Raw genomic sequence first — 25017 nt, 5'->3', positions numbered from 1 at the left:
TTGTATATAATATGCTTTAAATTATCTTGATATTATAAAGATATTAGTGTCTAAAAAGAATGAGATAAAAAATAAATTTGTTCCCACTCCCAAATCCTATCCCCTTTCTCTGTTGTGCTCTAAACTGAACCACTTTAAACACTACTAAAACTTTTAGAATCATGAAGTTTTAAAGGAATCACATGATGTTTTTGTTTAGCCTTTGTCATTTCTACAAATGAGAAATCTGAAATGATGTGGTGGAATGACCAGTGTAAGGTCACTCAATTAACCTAACATAAGATGGTAATTCCAGAGTGCTGTCCCTTTTGTTAGTCCCAATCATATCCACAAGTAGACAGACTTTAAGCAATGTCCAACTCTCCCTTCTATAGTTCCTTAACTATCACTTGGCTCTTTAGAGATGAATCAGAAAGAAGTGTTTTTATTTCAAATAAAAATCTTAACTAAAAATAATTTCAAGTATTTCTGATCAGAGGATGACGTGAAGTCTCCAGTGCATTTTCATGCTTGCAAATTTGCTCAAAAATCAGTAAGAGAAGGGTACACTTAGAACAAAGACATCTAGAGTTCCAAAAAGGCATTGTGCTGGTTGAGGATCTAAGGAAAGGTGAGCTAATCAAGCCAAGTTGAAAGTAGGCCTGGGAAGGTGGCTTAGGTCTTGTTCTTTGTAATGGACACAAGGTCCTACATTAGCCCACTGAAAGCCAGGAGAAGAAGAAACTTATCTTCCAGAAACTTTTCCACCTGTGACTGGTTTTCTGTCATCTCCATAAAAGATACACAAATAATGATGAGTAACAGCCCTTGAGCTGTGTGCCTCCCTTGCGCAGTAGTGACACTGACAAAGATGTGTCTATAGACTACTTGTTCTCACAGTGATTGAGGGAAAATAAAACAGTTCTTAAGTGATTCTGAGTTTTCTAACTGAAGATGGTAGTGCCCTGATTGATGTGGGAGGTCCTTCTGTATGCTGCAAATATGTGTTGCTTTTATTGGTTGATGAATAAAACTCTTTTGGCCAATGGACAGGCAAAATATAGCTAGGTGAGAATTCTTATCAAAGATGCAGAAAGAAAGAAGGTAGAGTCAAGGAGATGGCATTGTAGCCACCAAAGGAGTAACATGCTGGAGCATCACTGGTAAGCCACAGCCTTGTGGCAATGCACAGATTAATAGAAATGGGTTAATTTAATTGTGAGAGCTAGTCAGTAGATGCCTGAGTCATTGGCCAAACAATTATATTTGATATTAAATTAAGCCTCAGAATGTTTATTTCATAAGCCATTGAGGGGATCCAGAGTGGGAGAAAAACTGGTCCAAGGAGACCAACGGGACAAAGAAAAACTTCAAACTACACCTGGTCATGAGAGGCAATGCTCTTAGCTATTGGCTCTGCCTTTCTCAGCATAACTAACCACTCCATACTTACCTTCTTTAGCACCACCTGTCTTTATGCATTCATTGTTATTAGCATTTGCTGTAAGTGAAACTCCATCAAGGATGGTATGTGAAGGGATATATAGAGACCCATCCAGTCCAAACCCAAGACACTTCTTTACATCATTCAGTTCAACACCTGTGTTATAAATTCATATGAAAATTATTTGATATAGTTTACAACATCAGAAATAAACTCTAACTTTACCATCATGTTACAAATATACATATGTTCCTTGACACCATTATTGACTCAAAGGTAACATGATTTCTTCCTTCCCTTGTCTTTTTATTGATTACCTAGTAGCATCCTTTCACTTGGCTTATCACCTTAGTATCAAAGGATGTATTAAATTTACCACCTGTTTGAAAGGGATATAGGCCAGTCAACGTGGTTATAGTAAAGTCCTTTGTGAAACCCAAGGGAGGCAGCAAGGTCCAACATGCACTGAATGATTATTTTGTGCCTCACATTTTTCTAAACATCTTGCATGAGTTAAATAATTTAATTCTCACATTAACCTTATGAATTATCACTCAATTTCAATTGAGTCTACAGAATCACTGACTAATACCCAATTGTTTTGGACAGATGCTTTGAATATATAGCAACTTAATTTTGGCTCATAGTATGAATGCTCACAAATAACAATCTTGGAAGTTAACTCACTGTGGTTGGTATATGCGTATTCAAGCAGTTATAGCCCTAAATTCATTGAAGTCTGTAATTTATTATCTCTTTTCTTCATATATATATATGTAAATGTTACATAGAAAAATAAATATATAATAAATAATAACAAATATATGTTATATATAAAGAAAAGGACAATAAAAATAAATAATAGAAAATAAAAAGATATATATATATATGTATATATATACATATATATATATATATATCTGCATACATATACCTTACACTTATACCATTATATAGTACCACCACATCCTGCTATGGTTATGACTTATTAACACAGTCATTTTGAGTTTACTTTATTCTTTTTATTTTTATGAAACAGTGTGTGTGATATCCAGGCTGGCTTCAAGCTCCTGGTCTTTATAAAGCCTCTTCTAGTCTCCTAAGCAGCTGGGATTACAGGCATATATTGCTGTATCTGACTGTTCTACTTTGTTCTTGAAAGGAATAGATGAACCTTTAGGTCCAAAGCATCTTCCAACTATAGAGAATGCATGGATGAAGCACTATGTTACACCTTCCTCATAGTTTTGAGTATAACAATCTTATTCAACATGACCTCAAGTAAATCACCCCCATAAGATTATAATGATCACCATATAAGGCAAAACAAATTTTTCAACCTGACTGTAACACATTATATTTGTACAATAATATTTGTTCTTCCTCCCTCTCAGAGGCAACATTTAGAACAATTCATTTCCACTGACACCGAAGAATATGTTAGAATGCAGCCATTGTACCTAAACTGAACTAGTCTTAGGATATATATATATATATATATATATTATATATATATATATATATATGTGTGTGTGTGTGTGTGTGTGTGTGTGTGTGTGTGTGTGTGTGTGTGTGTGTGTGTATTCTTTCTTATTCCTTCTTCCATATCTCAAATAAAGTTTCTCTAGAAGCTGTATTCCCATTAATAGCTATTCCATTATAGTATGATTTGGTGCATTTCTCAGTAATACATGTTGAGTACTTTGAGAGCAAGTGAGCCTATTCAAAGTGGAAATCAATGAGCCATTTGATAGACTGTTAGATGCCAAAGGTCAGGGCAGAATCTCTCAGAAGAACAGTTTATTAGATTATTTCATCCTAAGAATTTACTGAAAGGGGGCAATGAAAGTAACAATATTCAATCAGAACCACATTTGTAGCTAGAATTCTATTTCCAGGCATACCTTTCTCTTGCATGGAAGCTTTATCCAAGACATATATCAGTTCATAGAGTCCTCCCAGAGACCCAGAGCTACTGTAGTGAGTTCCATAGGTTTCCAAAAATCCAAAATACTCTCCCTTTTCATAGAAGGTTGGTAGAGCTTTTATGTCATCCACGAAAGTTGTTGTCAGCACAACATCCCGATTTCTCATCACAAATCTACCCAGGTGAACCATTCCTTTTACATGCATAAATATTTTGTTCTTTGTTGAGAAGCAGTTGAAGAAGAGAAATATGACATTTATTACTGTCATTCAAACAAATCATAAAATCTAGAATACTCAGGGGAATGATATTTTAGCAGTGACTACTACAGCAGACCACATCAGAATGAGTAAACATAAACTGTTGTTGGTAACGTTTGGTGACTGAAACTCTCAGACATGCTCAGTCAAACACTTAAACGACCTGCCTGGTAGTTTCTTGTAAAATTAAACACTCATCTGCCCTCATAAACAACAATGCCACTACTAAGTGCTTATCAGAGGATCTGTTTCAGAATTTCAAGGTAGCATTTATCAGAATAGCTTCAAACAGGAAAAAGCTCAAACATTCATCAACAAAGAAGTTGTTAAGCATATAGCATTGTATCCACACAATGGGGTTTTAAGTCCTCAATTAACAGAAACAAACTACTGAGGCATTCAACAAGTAATATCAAATACATGGGGACTAGAAGAAATTCTACCCAAAAAAATGCATACTGTATGAGCATCCTCTCACAGGAACAGACAAACCTAAGTTGTTCTAGGAGAAATCTGGTCAGTGGCTGCTTCTCAGTTGGTAGGAGGTTGACTGTGAAGGACATGAGGGAATTTTCTTGGGGTAGTAGACTGTCCTACATCTTGTTTGAAGATGTATGTTCCATGTTTGAAGGCATGTGCTCTCTCTATTTTGGTGTGACTTCTAAGCCCTCATGGGTAGATACAAGGATTTTATTGACAAGAATCTTATAGAAACTCACTTCATACGTCATAAACCATAATGAGTTCTCCACCTTCTGAACTACACGCTAATTCTCAGTGGAGTATTAAAGATGAAGAAAATGGATAAGGACTCCTTTTTAATTACTGTCAAAACTAAAAGTACATCTTGGGATTTGGACTAAAATAGATGTGATATTCTTTGGCACAACTGATTTCAAAGGTAGGTCTTAGATCATTCCCACCCAAATTGGTTGTTCTTTCTTTCATCTTAAAACAATAAAAAACTATTCTTCTGGCCTCATGAGCCTCACCAGCTGCTACCCATTTCCTAGCCCTCATTAGACACAACATTGCATGAAAAGCTTTTTTGTATATTCTATTTCCAACTGTTCCTATTTTCTCTAGATTCTATTTTTTTCTTAGAGGGGAAGGAGTGTGTTGAAAATGACTCAGAGCTTTGAACATTTTATGCAGACACCTTACTACTGAGCTATATCCACATTTACTTAAATCTAATTCAGCCATTCTGTTGCCCTCACAAAGACAAAACCATTCTGATCAAGGTTTCCAATGACCTTCATAATCCTAAGACCAGGTGTCACAACCCTTGTTTTTGACTCATTAACACACTTGACACAGTTAACTGTTGTCTCTTCAGTAGTGTTTTGAGTCTGGTGTTGGAAAGTAGAGCTTATCAAGCTGAAGAAGCTGAACAGATCATCCCTGGGGGCTTCTTAACATGTAGTTCTGACTTAGCAGGTCTGGGTGGAATCTGAAGGGCTAGCTCCCCATTGATATAACCACTGCTGATCCAGAGACCTCCTTGAGCAACAGGGTTCAAGGACATTGCATCACTTGCTTTCTGGTTTTCTCTGTGGTTTCTCCTTTTGCAATTTTCCTTATATTGAAGTTTCCCAAATTTAGCACTTATTCTTATAAAGTGTATTATAACCACGGTGTTCACCCCACAAAGTCCTGTGATTTTTGAGCATCATCTATATGTCAAAACTTTTTAAAATTATATCTTGAACCCAGATCTCTTTCCCTAGACTCCTAGCACTGACTTCTTACCTGAAATCTTCAACTGAACATTTAACAGACTCTCACACTTCATCTAACTAGAACTTAACCATGGTTTTCCTTTCAGCCTACTTTGCTCGAAAGGATGTCCATCAGCAACTCCACCCTTCGAATGGTTTATGCTCCAAACATTGGGATCATATTTGATGGGAACAATCCTTGTCCCTCCAGGATTCCTGCATTGGCTTTAAACATCATCCTTATGCTTGTTCTTACACATCCAATCTTTTCACAACAAAGGGGGTATTTTGTTTTTGGTTATAATGACAATTAGGTTTTTTTCATCATCTACTCTGACAGAATTGTTCCAAACAGTTTGCATCTAATATTTAATATAAAGATAATAGCATCATAGTCACACATTACAGATGGAAAAACTGGTAATCACCAGGGCTGGGGATGCTATGTAACAGTGGGGCCACTTTCAATTTAACAATGAACGTTAAGAATTGAACCCAAATGCTTGGTAAAGGGAGAAAAATTCACCCCTTGCAGGGAGTTTTGAGGCTCTGTAGGAGCCAATTAAAGTGCCTTCTCAAATCCGTTCTCTTTCTGGTCTGATATGACAGAACCGTGCCATCAGACTCTTCCTACCTTTGAACCCCAACTTTACTTGTCCTTCTTCCAGATACACTATCCCTAATCCAACTGTTTGGTGAGACCTCCCTTTAGTGTTTATAGAATGAATCTCTCTCCCCTCCCTGCTCTCTCAGTAGTTTGCTGCCTCTTTTAGAAATCTCTGTGAAGATTTTCTGTGTTTTTCTTTCATTTCCTTTTACCTTAAGAAGAGCTTAGTCACTGTGAAATAAGTCCTATCATAGTCTTTATATGAATTATTCCAGTTCTTACCGTCTTTGAAATATATGTTGATAATTGTTGAAAACTATCATTCTTGAAATATGAAAAACGAAGACCAACTGAAGATTCTTTAGATTTTGGAGAGTTATTTTCTGGGAAAACTGCTTCAACTCCTTCAACTTTCTTCTTTGCTTCAGTGATTGAAAATTTTAGAGCCAATTTTGCCTCAAAAGTCAAGGTCCTGTCTTGGAAGATCTTTTTGAACATTTCAGTATGTGCTTCATAATTCTCAACTCTGAAAGTTTTATCAGCCTTGGTCTAAATAATAATAATAATAATAATAATAATAATAATAATAATAATAATAATAAAGAGCTGTTAAAAACAAATGCAAATCAGGCAGTTAGAGGGATCATGCTCTCTAAGGTGAAGGTACTGAGTCAGATTTCTGTGGATTGAATCAGAGCCTGTGCCTTAATCTCATTTCTGTGGCTGTGATAAAATACCCTGACAAAAGCAACTTTAAGGGAGAAAAGATTTATTCTTCTCAGGATTCCATCACTGTGGGCAAAGTCAAGGGAGGAATTGGAAGCAGCTGGTCACATTACATCCATAGTTAAGACTAGCGAGAGAATGAATACTTCTGAGAGATGTATACTTGTGCTGTTTTCTTTCTCTCCTGTAACTTAGGTCCTGCAATTTAGGACCTTCCCTGGGAATGTTGTTCCCCACTTTTAGACTGTGTCTTCCCACATTAATTACCACAGTTAAGACAACTCCCCCAGACATGTCTGTAGGTGATTTTCCTATATTATTTCACATGAACACTTACAACAACTTACCCTCACAAGCCCTCCCCTTTTAACTCAGCACAGGAATGCATCACCTTTATTTAGAATCTCCTATCACTTGTCTTCAAAATTCATGTTTATACCATAGTGTAAAATATAGGTCAACTTTAAAAATTCCCAGCCTTCAAAAGTCCAGTTCAACATTTCCTAACTCTAAATGCCGAGAAATTAAAAAAAAATCAAGCCATATTTTCCCAACATATAATGGCATAGAATAAATTAACTGGGACATAAAACAATCACATTTAATTTTCCCCTGAACACCTTCTAGAAACCCCAACAAGGAAAAAGAGCAATTTCTATACCTCCATATCCAACACCTGGGCCTGTAATATAATCTGGGATTGAAACTATGTTAGTAACCCTACTCCTCCACTCCTGCTACCTGTCGCTTGTACTGCTTCTCTCCTGGACTTAGGCCATATCCATTTCCTAGCAGGTACCCTATCATACCAACACTTATCCTGGGGTTTCTATTCAAGCAAGGCTTCATCTTTATAGCTTTACCCACCAGCCTATGAGGGCCTCTCTGCAGGGACTCCAACATTACCACACAGTGCCCCCTCAATCCTGCATGTTTCATGCTTCACAACTAGCACCCCATGAATGGTGTTTACAACAGTGCCAAGTTTGGGGCTAGCCTCTTACGATCTAGCCTGGCTCCTCTTGGACCATAGCTGTGTCCACTGCTGAGTGCTGACCCTGTGGAAGCACTTCTGTTGCCTCAGTGCAGCACAGGGGCTTCTCCACAAAGGCAATACCAACCTGAATACCATAGCACCTTGATGGTTCCTTGATCAAACGAATCAATACATTCTTTTATATTCCATTTCACTCAAAGTCTCAAGTCACAGGTAGAATGAAGCCATATTTTTGGTTAAAATACCCAACAAATGGCCTCTATCTCAGTTCCCCGCAGAGCTTTTGTTCCCTGAAACATCACATCAGGCCTCTACTGTCCACATTCTTCTTAACATTACTGTCTTCCAAACTCCCACTAGGGTGGTCCATTAATCACTACTAATACTAAAATAGACTAAACCTAGTTTTATTTCTATTGTTGTGATACAACACCCAGGCAAAAGCAACTTTAAGGTTATAGTCCATCATTGTGAGGAGGCTAAGGCAGTCATTTGAAGCAACTAGTCATATCCACACTTCAGAGCAGAGGGAGAATGAGTATGAATGCATGTATGCTTACTGCTCAGTTTATCTGCAATACTCTTATATAGGATCAGATCCAAACACAGGAAGTAGTGCCACTCACTTTTGGGTGGGGCTTCCTATATCAATTAACATAATGATGACAATCTCCTGCAGACAGATCCATCAACTGACTTGATCTAGACAATGCCTCTTTGAGACTCTTTCACTGATTATTCTAATTGTGTGAAGTTAATTAAAACTAGCCATCATATCTGGTGATATTTAGGATATTACTAAATAAACTGTGCATGGTCTGATTTCCAAACTGCACAGAAAGAGACAATTAAAGCTGGCCTGAAGATTGTTATGGGATTCAATGCTGTATTTCACATCAAATAAGATAAAGCAGTATTCCAATAATTAATACATAAATTATTAAAGACATTGCAGAACAGATCTATGTAGACATACATGCTGTGATTTGCATAAAACGAAAGAATAAAGAAAATATTGATTGAGGGTTTGTGGGCCTATCAGTCATCTTTTAAGGCATTTAATACGAATTAGTAAATTTTAATAAAAAGACTTTAGCTGACTGGCTTCAAAATTATTCTTTAAAATTTTATACCCTACTCTTTACCAGAAAAAGCCATATTTTATGTTCCTTTAAAAATTTCTAGCTGACCCAGAAGCATGTATATTGAAGAGGAGGATGAAATGGGAATCTGTAGGGAAAGTAGGTTTGCTTTGCTTTGCAACGCTTTGCTGTTTTGGTTTTCTGAATTTTTAACCACATGTATTTTTTTCATAAAGGCAAGCCTAACCTAAACAACCTAATGAAGACCAGATGGCAGTGCACACTTCCATCATCTGCACTGCTCTCAACATTCGTATCTTCTAAGTTCTGCAGAACAGCCTACTGAACTATCTCTCAGCACTCAATGATGTTTCTAGCCCAAAGTTCCAAAGTCCTTCCATGCTCCTCCCAAAAAACAACACGGTCAAGTCTCTCACAGCAATATAAATTTATGTTACAGTAACAATTTATGCCTTAGCTAGATCTTTTATTGCTGTGAATGAAACACTGTAACAAAAGAAACTTGTGGGGGAAAGGGTTTATTTGGATTATACTTCCAAATTACTGTTCATCATTGAAAGAAACCAGGACAGAAACTCAAACAGGGAAGAAACCTGGAGGCAGGCACTGATGCAGAGTCCATGGAGGAGTGCTGCTTACTGGCTTGCTAATCCTGCTTTCTTATGGAATCTATGACTACAAACCCAGGGATAACACCACCCACAATGGGTTGGTCCCTCTTATCAGTCTTATTGAGGCATTTTCTCAATTGACATCCCCCCCTTTTTTTTTCAGATGGCTCTAACTTGTGTTAAGTTGTCATAAAGCTTGACAGAACACTGGGATATATAACATGACCTGGTTAAAAAAATGTAAAAACCAACCCAAACAAACACATAACAAGAACAAAAAACTAAGAACTCCCTCCAACCACCAAAGATCCCTAAACCAACCTCACTACCAGTTGGCTGAAAGAATGTACTTCATGCAGATGGAAATGAAAGAGCAGAGGTATCCAAATTTGTATCAGATAAAATAGTTTAAGTAAAGAACTGTACAAAAACATAAAGTCATTGTGCAATGATAAAATCATTAGTTCTTCAACAAGACCCACCAATTGCATGTGTATGTGGCCCAAATCAGAGAACCTAAAAAACAGAAAGCAAATGTTAGCATGTTCTAAAAATCTCCTTTTCTCTTTCCTTTCCCATTGTTATATATTTTTCTGTGTGGTCTCAGGCCCTTTTGAGAATTCAGTGATCATATAAGTGAAGACCATTTTCTGGCATTCTCTTTGCCTTCAGATTAATCTTATATACTCCTTGTATAATAGTTATGTACGTATCATAGAAGGCCCCAAACTCATAATTATCAAAAGTCAATTATCCTTCTCTTAGAACACATTCCTACTTTAATAGAGTTTTCCTACATCTAACCCCTACATCTCTTCTGATGCTGCATTATTCACTGAGGAAGGATCTCTGACTTTCATTTATTAGGTGTTGTTCCAGCATTTTACAATTATTAGCATGTTTAGTCCCTCAAAAAGTCTATGATAATCTTGTTTCACATAAAACACTGAGATTCAAGATGAATTTCCTAATAATCAAAGGGATTTATCAAATTCTAACCAGGGAGTCTTAACTCAGAACTAGGCAATTATCCCTACTCTTTCTTCAGTTCATTACAATGGTCTTAATGCTTACTTGTGCTGGATTTGATCTTATCTGTCCATAGTTAGTCCCTATTGTAGACCCAGCCTTTTGTTTTCTCCTTCTTGAATGCTAGCTTTCCATTCTCATCACCTGTGGTCATCCTTTGAACTCATCTTCATAAAACATAAGCATCTAAAATGACACTCTGCCCATTTTGTTATCATCTGTGGCTTCCTCACTACCTTCAGAATTAATTAAGCCCAACACACTCAAAATGTCATGAATTATTTCATGATTTGATCCTGTTTCTGACTCCAAATTTGAATCCATAAGAGTCAATTTGTAGGTCATAATTCTTATTACAATCTTTATAGGGAAAGTCTATATATTTATTCTTCGGGAAATATCAATGTAAAACAAATAAATAAACATGTATGTAATCATCTTTATCTGTAAGTTGTCAAACTTTCTAAGTGGACTCATGCTTCTAGCAGAAAGACTAGTTGAGATGTTCATCAAGCTTCTGATTGCATGTCACTGTCACCTATAAGGACAATTTGTCATTTAATCAATGTTCATTTGATTGAAGTTTCAAAAATAGAGGGTTCCAATAAAATAAGTAGACCAGCAATCAAAATTCAGATAAGGAATGAATGGTCTTTTACTCCTGTCAAGGAGGGTAATTGTAATTTTGATGGTTGTCCTGAGACACCAAGTAAATAGAAGAATGAAATGATGAGGTTTACCATAGATCTGCACTGAGCTATAAGTCAATCAGATTGCTTTCAGTCTCATTACAAAACTAGGATTATAATATTCCAATATTACAAGTGATCAGCTCTTGTACACTTTGAAGTGGGTCTGTAAAGGAAGTTCCAGAAATGTACTCAGGACTTGAGCTTGATGATATGGAAGATACTTCCATTTACACATTAAGATTCTCAATGGATATCACTGTTATGTATGTCGACTATGGAATAACTTCAGATAATGAGAGTCACAGTTACCTAGTTCACAAAAAGATTTGATATAGAAACAGCATTTGTAGCCCTCAGAACTTTGTGAAAACTGAATTTACAGGAAGGAAATACATCAACAATCCAGAGAGAATGTGAAACAAGAGCTCCCTGAAGCAAGCTGGAAGTCTGGCAACACCAAGAAGTAAAGAGTGTCCTAAACAAAGACAGGTCTAAAGAAAATCGAGCTGGATTTGGGGAGGCTTAGAAGATGACTGGCACCAAGATGGCAGAGAACTTCATCCAGTGGTCCTGAGATGAAAGGGATGGTGATAACCTAAGCACAGCTTGTCTCCATTATTTATCTCCTAAGTCTTACATGTTCACAGAGACCCAGGTTTAAACACAACCATAAAACCTGACTTGGGCTTACAAAGCATTGATGTCAACAACAAAGAGAGGGCCCAGGAAAAGAAGGTTGAAAGGGATTTGTGCTGTAAATATCATCCTATTTCACCTTCCTCATTTCCACAGGCCTCAGATATTCTTGCACTACTTCTGAGTTATAAAAGTGATCACATCATCAATCTACTATGTAACCCCATATGAAGTACCTAGCTTTGCCTAAGTTTCTCACTAATTATGGTCTAGAAATAAGTAATAACAAGTGTTTGTTGAGTGCCTTATCTGTGCCAATAATCTTTGGAGAGATTTACAAATTTATATCTCTTTATATTCATGGGATATGCAGTGTTATTTCCATTTTCTACATGAGGAAATTGAGACACATGATAAGTACTTTACAAAAGATCTCATAGCTTCAGGGCTGAGGTAGGGTTGCTACTCATGAAGGATGGGTTTTGTATCACAGAACATTTGAGATAAGAAGCATCAGGTGAGGGGAGATGAATAAGAATAAGATGTCATAAGAGGCCAGCATAACTTTTTCAAATAACAAAAGACAATAATTTATTGCCAATGAATAAGCCAAATAAAGTTTAAGAACTAATTCATATGGGTTGGCAAAATGGATCGGTAGGTAATGGTACTTGCTGTGAAGGCTGGTAACAACTTGAGTTCCATCCCTGGGACCCACATGATTGAAACAGACAACTGACCTCTGAATTTCATATGTGCATACCCAACCACTCACAATAAATAAATACAATGTAATCAAAATTCATTCATCAGGCACAAATATGTGAGTACCCCCTCTACAGATACAGTTGATAATGGCAATAAGAAAGTATATTTAACTCAGGTTTTGTACTGATACACAAAATGTGATAGATGATTTATTTTACTGAGCATTTGAAACTGAAGAAAAACTTTGTAAGTTGAAAATAGGGATTTCCACTCATAAGAATTCATGTATGATATGACAAGCTTGGCTACTTATTTTCCAAGACCATAATAGATTTGTCCAAGGTCACCACCAGTAATCATAGCACCAAGAAGATACAGGAACTTAGCAAGAACTCAACTCAAACACCTCTCTTCACTGATTGGTACCAAATAAGAGCTCAAGTCTACATTCCTGCCTACTTTTTTATAAGCTCAGTGGAAAAACTCATTTGAAGGCTCTAATCCCACCCAAACTAATAAAAAGTGATTTATAGATTTCATTTATTCCACATTGTGTGAACATAGATTAGTTTTGCAACAGAAAGCTTAATGTGTTTGATTATGGGATACTGTTCCAAATGTCCCAGGGGTGTAAGTAATGTACAGGGCAGAAACTATGTCTTTCTCCCAAAGTATAAAACATACTGAAATGTTGAGCCTTATGTCTTTTTAGAGGTGGAACAAGCAGAACCAGTGTGTTCACTCTCCTGATGTAGGTTGATGTTTAATCCTGGGTGACCACATGGCTTACCTTCTATATCATGTAAGTTTCACTTTTATACAGAAGTTACAGAGCTGGTCACAGAGGTTATATTAATTATTGCTTAATCACTGTGATGAAAATATCTGACCCAAACATAAGAAGGGAAAGGCTTTTTTTTTTGTCTCTTCAGGTCTGATATTGCAATTTGTACATCATGGATACAGTGGGTATATAACGGTGGAAAGTGCATGGTGATGGGGACAGCTCTGACTACAACAGTGGAAGCATTAGCTGGAAGCCTGATCATGTTGAGAAGGCAGAAGCAGAGACATTTAGGCTGGAACTAGGGTGGGGCTTGATTTTCAAAGGTCTCACCTAGTGACCCACTTCCTCCAGTCAGGCTCCATGCTACAAAGGCTACACAATTTCTTCAAACAGGAGCATCATCTGGGCATTGAGTATGCAAACATACAAGCCTGTGTGGAGGACATCTCACATATTTCACACCCAGAACCTAGCAGTAGTAAAGACTTCACAAAATGAAGATTGAAAACAAAATAAGACAGCATGCCAATCAACTTTCACCTGTCAGTAATGCCTAAAGTTACCATGTTTTCTATATTCTACTTAGAAAAGGACTTAAATATTTTTACTGTCAGGGATAGTGACTCATGCTTTTAATCATAGTACCTTAGAGGCAGATAGATTTCTGTGAGTTTAAGGCCAGCCTGGTCTACATAGTCTAGATAAGTCTATATAGTAAGACCCTGACTTAAAAAAATCATTTATATTGAGTGTGCATGTATGTAGGCAATGTGTGCCATGGTGCATATGTGGAAGTCAGATAGCAACTTATGGGAATCTTTCTCTTCTCCCACAATGTGGACCTCAAGGATCAAACTCACATATCCAGGCATGATGGCAAAGTGTTTTTATCAGCAGAACCATGTCACCAGCTCAGAAAAGTGCTTTCTGGATAGACTGTTGACTTTCACTCACAAAATTTTGTCCTTAAATGAGGAAAAGATGATACTATGGAGAAAGACTATAACCTCCAAATTTACCTCAGATTTGTGAGAAATTGGTGACTTTATTCTAGATCTACAGGTGCAAGAAATATGACAATGTGATTATTTGTGAACAAAGTGCCAACCTGGTCCAGATATGAATCCTTAACATCTACAGGCAAACAGGATATTTTCATGATGAAATGTGTAGGGATTTATTTATGATGATGTTGTTTTTCAAGAAATACCAGTTACACCTTTTAAAAAGTCTGAATGTTTTTTAGTCTGGTGGGAGTGACATCAACAAAAAGAACTTTCTAGAAATGGAATGAAGAAGACACAATGGGACTTCTTCACCAAAAGGACTAGTTCAAGGAACAGCTGATGTGGAAGTAGTTTGATCATTTTGATCACACACAAAATCTGCTCTAATCTTGTTTTCAGTCATTTCAGAATCCTGGGTGATTCTTATAGAATATAAATGTGTGTAGTCAGGATGCATGACAGACTACTGTGTTTCTGGAGAGGCCTAAGATACATCTCTCTTTTAAGAGAGTCACATGCTCACTTTAAATCCTTACTGTATTGAAGTTTTTGCTGAATATACTATTAAATGTATCAAGGCACCTGTTCCCAACCAAAACAAAAGAATATGTTATCTTTTATGGTGACTTACTTCATAGGCCAGAAAAGCTAGGTTCCATGGTTTGCGATAGTATGTCAAAGTGCTTCCATCCCGTACCCGGTCACAGAGTCCGTTGTAGAACTCGTTGTCAAAAGGTGTGTTCAGGGGATCCATCCCTAAGATGTTGACCCTGTGAAGAAACAGAATGGATCATATGGGTAAATACCATCGCTAATGCAAGGCAGCTTTCTGTAGCAGGGAGAGTGAGACAGCTTCGGTTCATGTCACTGCCGTACAGCACGTGTGGGGTTTAATCAGGAACAGAAGCCAGGGCCCCTTCACTTTGGTGCAGTGCCTTGGCAGAAAGCGTGCCTTAGGAGGGTCTTGTAAACTCTCTGGCACCTCTGGCACGGTTAGAGCACAGAAAAGAAAGGCAGTATGTAGGACACATGGGAACCTCTGGCTCCTGGAGTCTTAGCTCTAAGGCTGTACTTCTTACCTCATGGCCCTGAGTGAACCAAATACCAAATGCTGTAACACCAACTATTCAAATTATTTGAGAACAGAACACCCCAGGGGGGCAGTATAATATATGCATATAATCTTTCATCTATGAATCATTATCGGGCCTCTTTCTCTTTCTCCCAATTCTCTTTAAACGTAAACCTTCCTCCAGGTGTCTTTCTGCCTGTCAAGAGTCTCACCCCTCCCCCAGGATTATATTTTTCCTGTTAGGCTTTCCAAGATGAACATTAAAAAAAAAATCAGCATCCGAGCAAGGTATTCTCAAAAGTTCTATGCACTACCTCCTCAGCTAAAATATTTTTATTTGGCAAGCTTTAATTCACCAACACAAATATCCATTAGCTGTTTTTAACTTTAAACAAAAGTTTTAACAAAAGTGAAGTTTGATTTCTAAAGACAGTATTGGCACAAGAAACTCTTAGCTCTTTGTCAAGTTCACATTTGCCAGTTTGAGGAGCACAGTCATTGCTATGGAGGCAGTAGGTACAATAGATGGCTCTGAGCCCGGAATGCCAAAATGGAAATTTGTTCCACACACCTACAACTCCCCCAACACAAACTTTATCCATTGTTCTAGATCACATACCTACTTCCAATTAAAAGGATTATAAATCTGTATATTGCTTTCAAGACTAATTTGTCAGAGTATGGGTGACTCACCATGAGCCCACTGCTGATACACAACAACAACAACAACAACAACAACAACAACAACAACAAGGATATTACCAATGGGTGGGTTAAAACAACTTCAAAATTATGGCATATTTTACCTCTATATGAAACTACCAGAAGAGCAACATTGTAGCTCTGTAACGGAAGGATAGTTGAGGAAATTATTTGCAAAGGTTAAGTTACAGATAAAATTATCTCACTGCCTATCCTGCCCAAAAGACCTCTCCCAGCAAATGCCAAGGCTCTGGAGTTCCGACACAGAGCTGAAAATTAGAGAGATGAGCTCAAATAAGTCACAGGAATAAATCCCCAGACATTGTAGCTGCTTTATTTGCTTTAACATTTTATCACTGGTTTGTATTCTGTGGTTTCACCCACCCTGCATCTGTAGCCTTTATGCTCAGCCATGTCAGTTGCCTTGGCCAATGGCATGCAGAGGCCTCCTGTGTTTCTCCTTGCTTTCCGTTATTTGTGCTATCACCTTGAGAAGGGCTTGTAATAGTAGCTGCTGCTCCTCTTTAGCTCTGCTGCTCCTGCAGCCCCAGTGTTTCACCAAAACACAGTGGGAAGCAAAGCCAACCTAGCCATTGCAGCTCAAAAACAGAGATGCCTGTCAAGCCCAGTCTTGTGAGTAATGCTTCTTGTCTTCATTTCACTGTGGGTTGGAGGCAATTCATCCACCTTGAAGTCATGCAGTGGTGGAAAGAACAGGTAATGTCTTTATTTCTTGAATACATGTAATGGGACAGTGAACCTGGTCTTGCTAAGCACCTTCATTAAAGAGACTCCTTCATCGAACAAGGAACCTCGCCTTCCTTTCTAATGAGTAACCTTTAGGTGACTAATTACTACATCTATGTGAATTTAATAAACAGGGGGTAATAGGAATACAGCTAATACACAATTGGCTCCCATGAAAATTCCTTGGGAGTTACGAGGGGGAGTCCAGAATATAATTATCTATTTAAAAATAGTTTGGGAAGAATATACTGTGTCAAATAAGTAGCATAAATAAATGCTGTATAAGGCCCGTGTCATACAAAGAAGGGATCACCATGGGGGAGATCATAAAAAGAGTTTAAGAATGGAAAGTTTGGTTTGGGCTTTGATGGGTGTGCAATCTGGGATGGTGCTGAAAGCACAGGAGGAATGGTGTGGGCAAGATCCCACATGTGTTGCATTTTGGGGGTAATGTTGTTACTTGTGTGCCTTGTAGAGGAATTTAGTTAGCTGTGCCTTCATAAACATTTTAGTGAGGCACCTAACAGTTTTCACCATAAGCCTAAGCAGTTGCAAATGATATAATTTGGCCATCAGGCTATGGATACTTGTTAAAAATATAATTACTGTTCTATATGGAAAAAGTAAATCTAATATATATCAATGGCATAGTGAAGGTACATATGGTTTTCCCACAGAATTTTAACTTAATATAAAATGCAACATAATTTATATTGAATAATCCTGTGGGTCATATTTTCATGCTTTGGTGTATGAAAATATATTGAATATTTTAAGTATTAAATGTTCCTTGACCATAGAGTTTAAGTATTAAAACTCATTGTAAGAGGTATATATAAGTACGCTAAATTTTTTTTAACCATCTTTATTATTTATTTATTTATTTTTGTGTGTGGAATATATGTGTGACCATTCAGAGACTAGAGAAGGCCAGAGGAGAACAATGACTGTCCCACTCTATCACACCCTGCCTTATCCTCTTGACAGGGTCTTGCATTGAACCTAGAGCTAGGCTGGTGACCAGCAAGCCCCAGCATCCTCTATCCACCACAGTTCAGAGGTTATACGCTAATTTTTTTAAGTCATTACCAAACCAAGTAAAATTGTATTGGAAAGCTATCCCAGTGAAATGAATTGGGCTTCTTTTCAAATTAATAGGTAAATTTTTGTGTCTGTGGATAAATGTCATGCGTTCTCCTAACACTGGATCAGCACCAATATTACTTTTACTTCCCACTATATAGATGTAAATGATGATCAATTTACTCACATGGATAAGTAGATAAGACTAGAAGGTATTTTATTATAGTAATGCCATTCAGTTATTTGATATCAAAAAGATTGGACACATAATAGCCTTCTATAAATTATTGTACAGTCCATTTACTGAATATTGGTTAGAATTTTTAAGAAGTGGAGACCTTTTATTCCTAAGGCATTAGAGCCTAAGCGCACCCTAAGATCTGGAATGGGTGCTTGGGCTCTCCACTATGTAGTATTAATGAGGTGGATGAGAGATTATTTGGGTTTGGGAAGGCAGATGACAGGTTGAAAAAGCTTCTAGAGACCTGGAGCCATGTATCACAATAGGTAGAGTGTCTGCCTCACAAGCATGAAGCCCTAGGTTCAGACCTCAGTACCACATACAACCTGGTACGGTGGCAGAAACCTGCGACCCTCAACTACATAGCAAGTTCCTGTCTTAAAAGAAACATTGTGAGAAAAACAAAAAAAAGATTCAAGAAAGGAGGAAGTAGCTGTGTTGTCACACGTACTAATTTTATGAAAAACAAGTGCATACAGAGGCTGTCTTATTGTTAGATCAGTTACATAATTAATAGTTGAGGAAACTAATACCTTACAGCTTCCTTGCCACTCTCCTGGAAGGTTCTTGCATGCCCTTTGCTATGTGTAGCCTGCTTTGAAGGATATTGTTTCACAGAGTAGCACATTGACCAGTTGGCTGGGTCCATCTGGAAAGTTACAGAAGCCAATAAAGTCTAAAGCACCACTAAGGGAGAAATGTTTCAAAAACCTTTGACTTGATTCCACTCCTACAGAGACAGCCAGTCTGGTCTAAAATGAGCCAATATTTTTCTGCCAAGAAATATGAAAAGTGCTCATGAATAGAAAAGTCATCACCTGGGAAATTTTAAGAAAAACTTGTTCTTTGGCAGTGTTTAGAGATGGCTGCTTCCACAGCTGCCCCAGAACCACAGGCAGCTCCAATTCACCAGGTGAACTGACAAGGAAGCTCCCTTCACAGAAGTAGAGTTATGCTTAGATCACAAAAAAGTCATTCCTTACATATTATACATCATGTACAGCTGGTTTTGATTTGTGCTTTTTCAATGAGTGCAAGATGGGTTGGAGAACTTCCCTGAACATTTGTGGAGGATCTCAGATGCCTACAAGACAGAAGTCTGAAACATTTGTAATATAATGGAATTCTGACAGAGTAGCAATTTATACGAGAGAGTCCTTCAAATGGGTAAAGATTAACTCATTATATCAAGTTCCTGTGACTTGCCCATGCATAGAGTCTGGGTGTATGAAACAGGAGATTGGACCTATGTAGTTTCCCAGACTGAACTGCAGAGAAGCAATTCCTAAGCAAGTTGTTCTGATTGGCTTCTTTGTCACTGTGGTGGTCTCATATAATATGTGTAATAAATATATAAATACATACGTGTGTGTGTGTGTGTGTGTGTGTGTGTGTGTGTGTGTGTGTGTGTGTGTGTGTGCACCCCATAGGCTCCAGTATTTGAACATTTGATCTCCAGTTGGTGGTGCTATTTGGGAAGGGTTAGGAGGTGTGGCCTTGCTGCAGGAAGTATGCCACTGGGGTCGGGCTTTGACATAATATAGCTTCACCCTATTTCCACTTCTCTCTCCCTTTGTTTCTAGAGGTAGAAGTTGTGATCACTCAACTTCCTGCTCCTCTACCACACCCATCTGATGCCATGTCTTTCTGCCATGACAGACTCTTACGTGTCTGGAACTGTATTATAAGTCTAAATAAACTCTTCTTTCTGTCAGTTACCTTGGTCTTAGTATTTTATCATAGCAATAGAAAAGTAACTAATATAAACCCTGTTGCCTTATTTCACACGTGGTTCAAAGCTATGTGAGAATAATGGGGGTTAATTATAAATATCCAAACTTCACAGAATTGAAGTTTATAACCACATAACAAACAAATCTTAAAACTTCTGGCTGATTTGCTAATCAAAGAATTCATATATATATATATATATATATATATATATATATATATATAGAGAGAGAGAGAGAGAGAGGGAAAGAGAGAGAGGAGAGAGAGGAAGAGAGGGGGCGACTGGGTGTGCAGTTAAAGCTGCTTGAATGAATGGTCCTCCTGCCTCAGCCTCCCAAGTGTTAGAATTATAGGCCTGATAACAAATAGCTGCTTAAGCCACTTCATTTTTTATTACATTTATATGTTTAGTATGTGTGTGTATGTGTGTATGTGTATGTGGAATGTAAGTGATAGAGCAAGTGTGGAAGTCAGGGGGCAACCTACAGAAGTGGAGTCCCAGGGATCTAACTTAGAATGTCAGACTCAGTGGCAAGTACCTTTACCAGCTGAGTCATCTCACTGGCCCATAGACTATCATTTTGCAAACTTAGTTTTGCTTTGCAGACAAGGCATTGGCTTTAGGTCTTTGAAGTGGTATGGAGAAGTGTATGGGTGGGTGTGGTGAGAAGGAGAAGGGTAAAGTGGTGTAGTGGAGACAATATGGTCTCATGTGATACAGAGAAACTTGGTTTTAGTTCCCTAAAACACTCACCAAAGGGCTTAAATTATTTCATTTAGTTCCTATTTACAAAATGAATATGAAAGCATCACTAACAAAGTCACAGGGACATTATGACAATCTGTAGAGATAGAGTATACAAAGAGATCTTGAAAAATCCAAGGTATAATGCAAATGACAGTAGTAGCTTTTATAAAGACTAAATTTGTTGAGGGTTTCTGCTCATAATAGTAGGGAATTCAATAAAACCTGTTGATGGACTGGTTCTATCAGGACCTACCTCATTTTGCATGTCTGCAGCTAATCTTTCCTGTAGCTAGGCCCCCTCCTCAGCCTTGATCACCCAGCTGTTCCCCAGTACCAGCCCTGACTGTAATAAAGCATGAGGTTATACGGGTTCTTTGCCAGTTCTCTAGGATGCCCCCTTAGGAAACTTGCCGGCAAACGCTATGTTAAATTTTTTTCTTTTTCCTGAACAAAGGAAACCAATAGATTATGAATGACTGTTTCTTCAGTTAAGTAGGCCAACATTTCTGTATTCTTTTCCCATAAGACAAACTATAAATCTGCATTGAGTGAGAATAAATAACATATGGGATTCCCTGTTTCAAGTTCTTTCACTGAGATTAGAGATAAAACTTTTTTCCCTGAGGAAAGATACAGACAGGGCTTAGGATAATTTGAGTCCATAGTGATCTGGTTAGAAAGGTTTTGGACAACTCTATACTGTTAACTGCCATTTAGTAAGATTCCTGGCCTAAGACCGTCCATTTGAATCACAAACACAGCTTTTAAGCTAAGGGCCAAAGGCACTGTGGGTAATATTTGAAAGCCATTTGAGCAAGATTTTATGAAGTGAATAAATGGTGTGTGAAACATTTATCTTGTGCCTGACTCTTGGTACCCTAGAATTTTGTTCTTATGTTCATTAAATGGATGTTTCCTCTGACCTCAGAGAAAAGACATCTTTACTTTCAGCCAAATCCAATGTGAAGGAATTAGTCCTCAGTATAGGACTTTTTGACCTCAGTACCACTGACAATGTGGGGCTGTGGGCAGTAGGATGCTCAACATCAACATTGCTAGCCTCTAACAGCTGATGTCAGTAGCACCCTCCAGTGACAATTCAAATGCTCCTTAGACATTCCTAAATGTTTCCTGCGGAGGAATCACCATACCCAAGAATTTTTGTCACTCTAGTTCCTCTGTCAGCTTTGTTCTTACCATCTCTGCCACCTTTTTTCTTTTCCCCATCTTCATTCCAATTCTGGATTTCTGTCCCTGAGTTTCATCCTAGGGACCTAGTTTATATCTTACCAGATATTACCAGTGTTTCAGAAGGTACCTATGAATAGGGTTTTCACTCATTAAACAATTCACCTGTTTATCTACCCACCAAGTATTTATTGAGCATCTATTTTGGGTCAAGAATGAAACTGTGAGGATAAAGAAACCCATTACATGAAGATGCTGAAACAGAACCATGGGGTTCTGCACACAACAAGATATGGGGATAACTGCATCTGTGTCAGGGATGAAATTATCCAGCTCAAGATAGTTATGCAAACTAAGCAGTGAATGTACCTGGAATGACTTGCAACTGGAATGGAATAGATCAGGACCCCAGATCTGTCCTCCTCCAGACTGCTGGAGCATAGATGTCTGCAGAATCCTCTCTGCTCTATATAGTTCCAAGTTCAAACCCCCTAGACTTCCTTTAGAGCTCACAGCCCAGAGCCCCTTCATTTTGTGTAGAGAATGAGTTGCCTGTCAACTCTCTACAGAAGACCCTCTGACATCATGACCTAGTCTTTTTTGGTACCATTTCTTCTAGCCCAACTGCAGAATGCTTGGAACTCCTCAGAATTTATAATCAGTTATCAGTTCAAGAAACATTACAGTGGGAGGGTAGCCATGCTGGGAATTCAGATGTTTTAATGGACTTGGCACACATGCTATGGGGCATTTAATTCTAAATGTTGACATGTTGTTTCAGTGTTTCTGTGGTCTTCCTGACATTTGTACATGAAATGCTCTGTCTCCTACTGATTCAGAGTGAAAGTTATTCAGCAGACTCCTACTGAGGCCAGATGGTATCCCTGCATACTAACTAAATATTCTGGCAGACTCAAATGAATGCAGATCAAAGTCTACATCAACCATGCCCTTTGTATAAGCCCTTCTATGTATTCTTTGCCATGATGAAAGTTAGAGGCCATTTCCGTTCATTTTCACCTGGACATATTCAAGTGAAATACAAACCCATAGCCTGCTGTTCGACCCAGCTCAGATTCTTCTACCACTCGGTCACGGCAGGGGGGGCGTGGATCTCTGTCACAGTCATCCTCATCTGAATAATCTCCACAGTCGTTGTCACCATTACACAGAAGTCGCCTCTTTATGCACCTGCCTGCAGTCAAAATAAGGAAACACATTGGGTGTAGTGCTAAATTTTCTCATTTGCTGAAGTCACTGTGGGCACGTTAGCATTGGAAGTGAGTGCTAGAGACACTTGAGTTCTTGCTATAGACTACATAGCTAGCCCTGATTGTGGAGTCATTGCACTTGGAAGTATGTCCATCTATGAAAAAGTGTTTATTTATTTTTACTCATTAGTGCACACAAAAGCCCATGGAGAACAACTGGACTCTCAGGTCACCTGTTCCACACTGGAAGTCACTGCCACAGTTGTCCTGTTCCTCCTGACACTCTTCAGTGGGTTCACACTGTTGTCTGTCACCCAAAGCATCAACACAACTTTTCCCATGAAATTGTCCGAAGGCTTCAATGCTTCTTGAACGAAACTGCAAACAAATAACCAAACAAAAGAACAGCTGAAAATATTGTATTTCCTAATGCAAAAGTGGATTGTGGTCTAAAGTAGTGGTTCTCAACCTTCCCAATGCAGTTCATCCTCTTGTGGTGGTCCCTAACCCTAAAATTTTTTTCATTGCTACTTCATAACTGTAATGTTGCTACTGCTATGAGTCATAATGTAAATATCAGTGTTTTCCAATAGTCTTAGGTGATCCCTGTGAAAGGGTCATTCGACCCCCAAAAGGGGTTGAGACTCACAGGTTGTGGAGTCTATTACACACATGGAATACCACAAACACTTACCCAGTCTCCACACTCAATGGGTTCATGATTTTAAAAGAGAGATGGAAGAAACCGCCATTGACATCACTTAACAATAGATCTTTGCCTTCTGGGTTGTGGAGTCTATTACACATGCGAAATACCATAAACACTTACCCAGTCTGCTATTCAATGTGCAGGTCTCCTGGTCAAATCAGCTGCATTCATTTCAGTGACTACCTCTTCCTGGGTTGGAATTTGTTTCTAGGGTTCCTGCCTTGTAGTCACTTCCCTGAAGATGCCAGTGTTCATTTGAGGAGCTTGGGTGGATGGATTCAAACACTTACCCTTTGTTTGAGGCAAGGGTCACACTGTGACCATTCACTCCAGGGACTCATTCTGCAGTCTATGGGCAACACAGAGTCTTCTGATTGTGTCAGCTCATCACTGTAATGAAGATTAAAATATATCAACTTGAAATGACCATTATGTACACCTCTTTCCAAGAAGTCTTCCAAAACCAGTTTATGTATTTACTACTTTTCACTCCTTAAATCAGTGTTTATTCAACACACACATACACACATACACACACACACACACACACACACACACACACACACACACACACACACAGTGTATGCATATGTGTGTATGCATGTTTGTGCATGTCTCTGTGTGTAAGTGCATATGCACATGTGTGTGCATGCAGTTGAGACACGAGCCCTTCGGATGTCTTCTTCAGCCATCCTCCTTTAGTTTTTGAGACAGGGTCTCTCACTGGATCTGTAGTTCATAGATTTAGTTGGACTGGGTAGCCCACCAACTCTAGGGATCTATTTGTTTCTATCCCCTCCTCCACTCCAGTTTACTTACAGACACACTCTTCTTTAACTGGCTATAAGTAGTGGCCTGTGGATCTGAACTCAGGTCTTCTTGCTCATGTTTACTTTATCAACACACTCTATATTCATTCCTCTGTCTCCCATGACACTTGACCACATGTATTCTATATTTTCAATGCATTGTTTTGCTTAATTCTAACTTATCAACAACAGCAGTAATGATGGTAACAAGGACAACCGTCAAGATGTCCTAACAGATGTTTAACACCGACTCATCTTTTTACGAGTATGTGATGGACTCTTCGGAGCTGGAAATCTTGTTTCACTTTCTTTGTGCATCTCACTCATCCCCCGAGAGGCTGGCAAAGCCTGGAGTTGCTTGGCTCTCTTGCAAAATTAAGCCAGCCAGTCCAGCCATTCCTGTACCAAACACCTCATAAATCACCTCCCGCCCCCAGAATTCCATGCTTATATTCTAAAATAGATGCTTTCCTGCTTTACAGTCCATTTCAAGACCTATTCACGATCTTTTTGAGTTTTAGCATCATGTGTTTTAGCACTTA

At 38.3% G+C, this 25017-nt stretch overlaps 1 protein-coding gene across 1 annotated transcript in view; it reads right to left on the bottom strand.

Annotated features, from left to right (window-relative positions):
- Positions 1-25017, bottom strand: part of C9 (complement C9) — a 40744-nt gene that overhangs the window by 5537 nt on the left and 10190 nt on the right. The window contains exons 2-8 of the mRNA XM_027401356.2: positions 23957-24056; positions 23191-23335; positions 22794-22941; positions 14866-15004; positions 6221-6487; positions 3328-3568; positions 1433-1579 (exon numbers count right to left, since the gene is read on the bottom strand). Of these exons, the coding sequence (XP_027257157.1) occupies positions 1433-1579; positions 3328-3568; positions 6221-6487; positions 14866-15004; positions 22794-22941; positions 23191-23335; positions 23957-24056 (1187 nt within the window). The remainder of the gene's footprint in view (positions 1-1432; positions 1580-3327; positions 3569-6220; positions 6488-14865; positions 15005-22793; positions 22942-23190; positions 23336-23956; positions 24057-25017) is intronic.

Source organism: Cricetulus griseus, chromosome 2 (assembly GCF_003668045.3).
Source record: "Cricetulus griseus strain 17A/GY chromosome 2, alternate assembly CriGri-PICRH-1.0, whole genome shotgun sequence".
In the NCBI taxonomy this organism is placed as follows: domain Eukaryota; kingdom Metazoa; phylum Chordata; class Mammalia; order Rodentia; family Cricetidae; genus Cricetulus; species Cricetulus griseus.
This window is presented reverse-complemented; position numbering and strand designations above follow the sequence as displayed.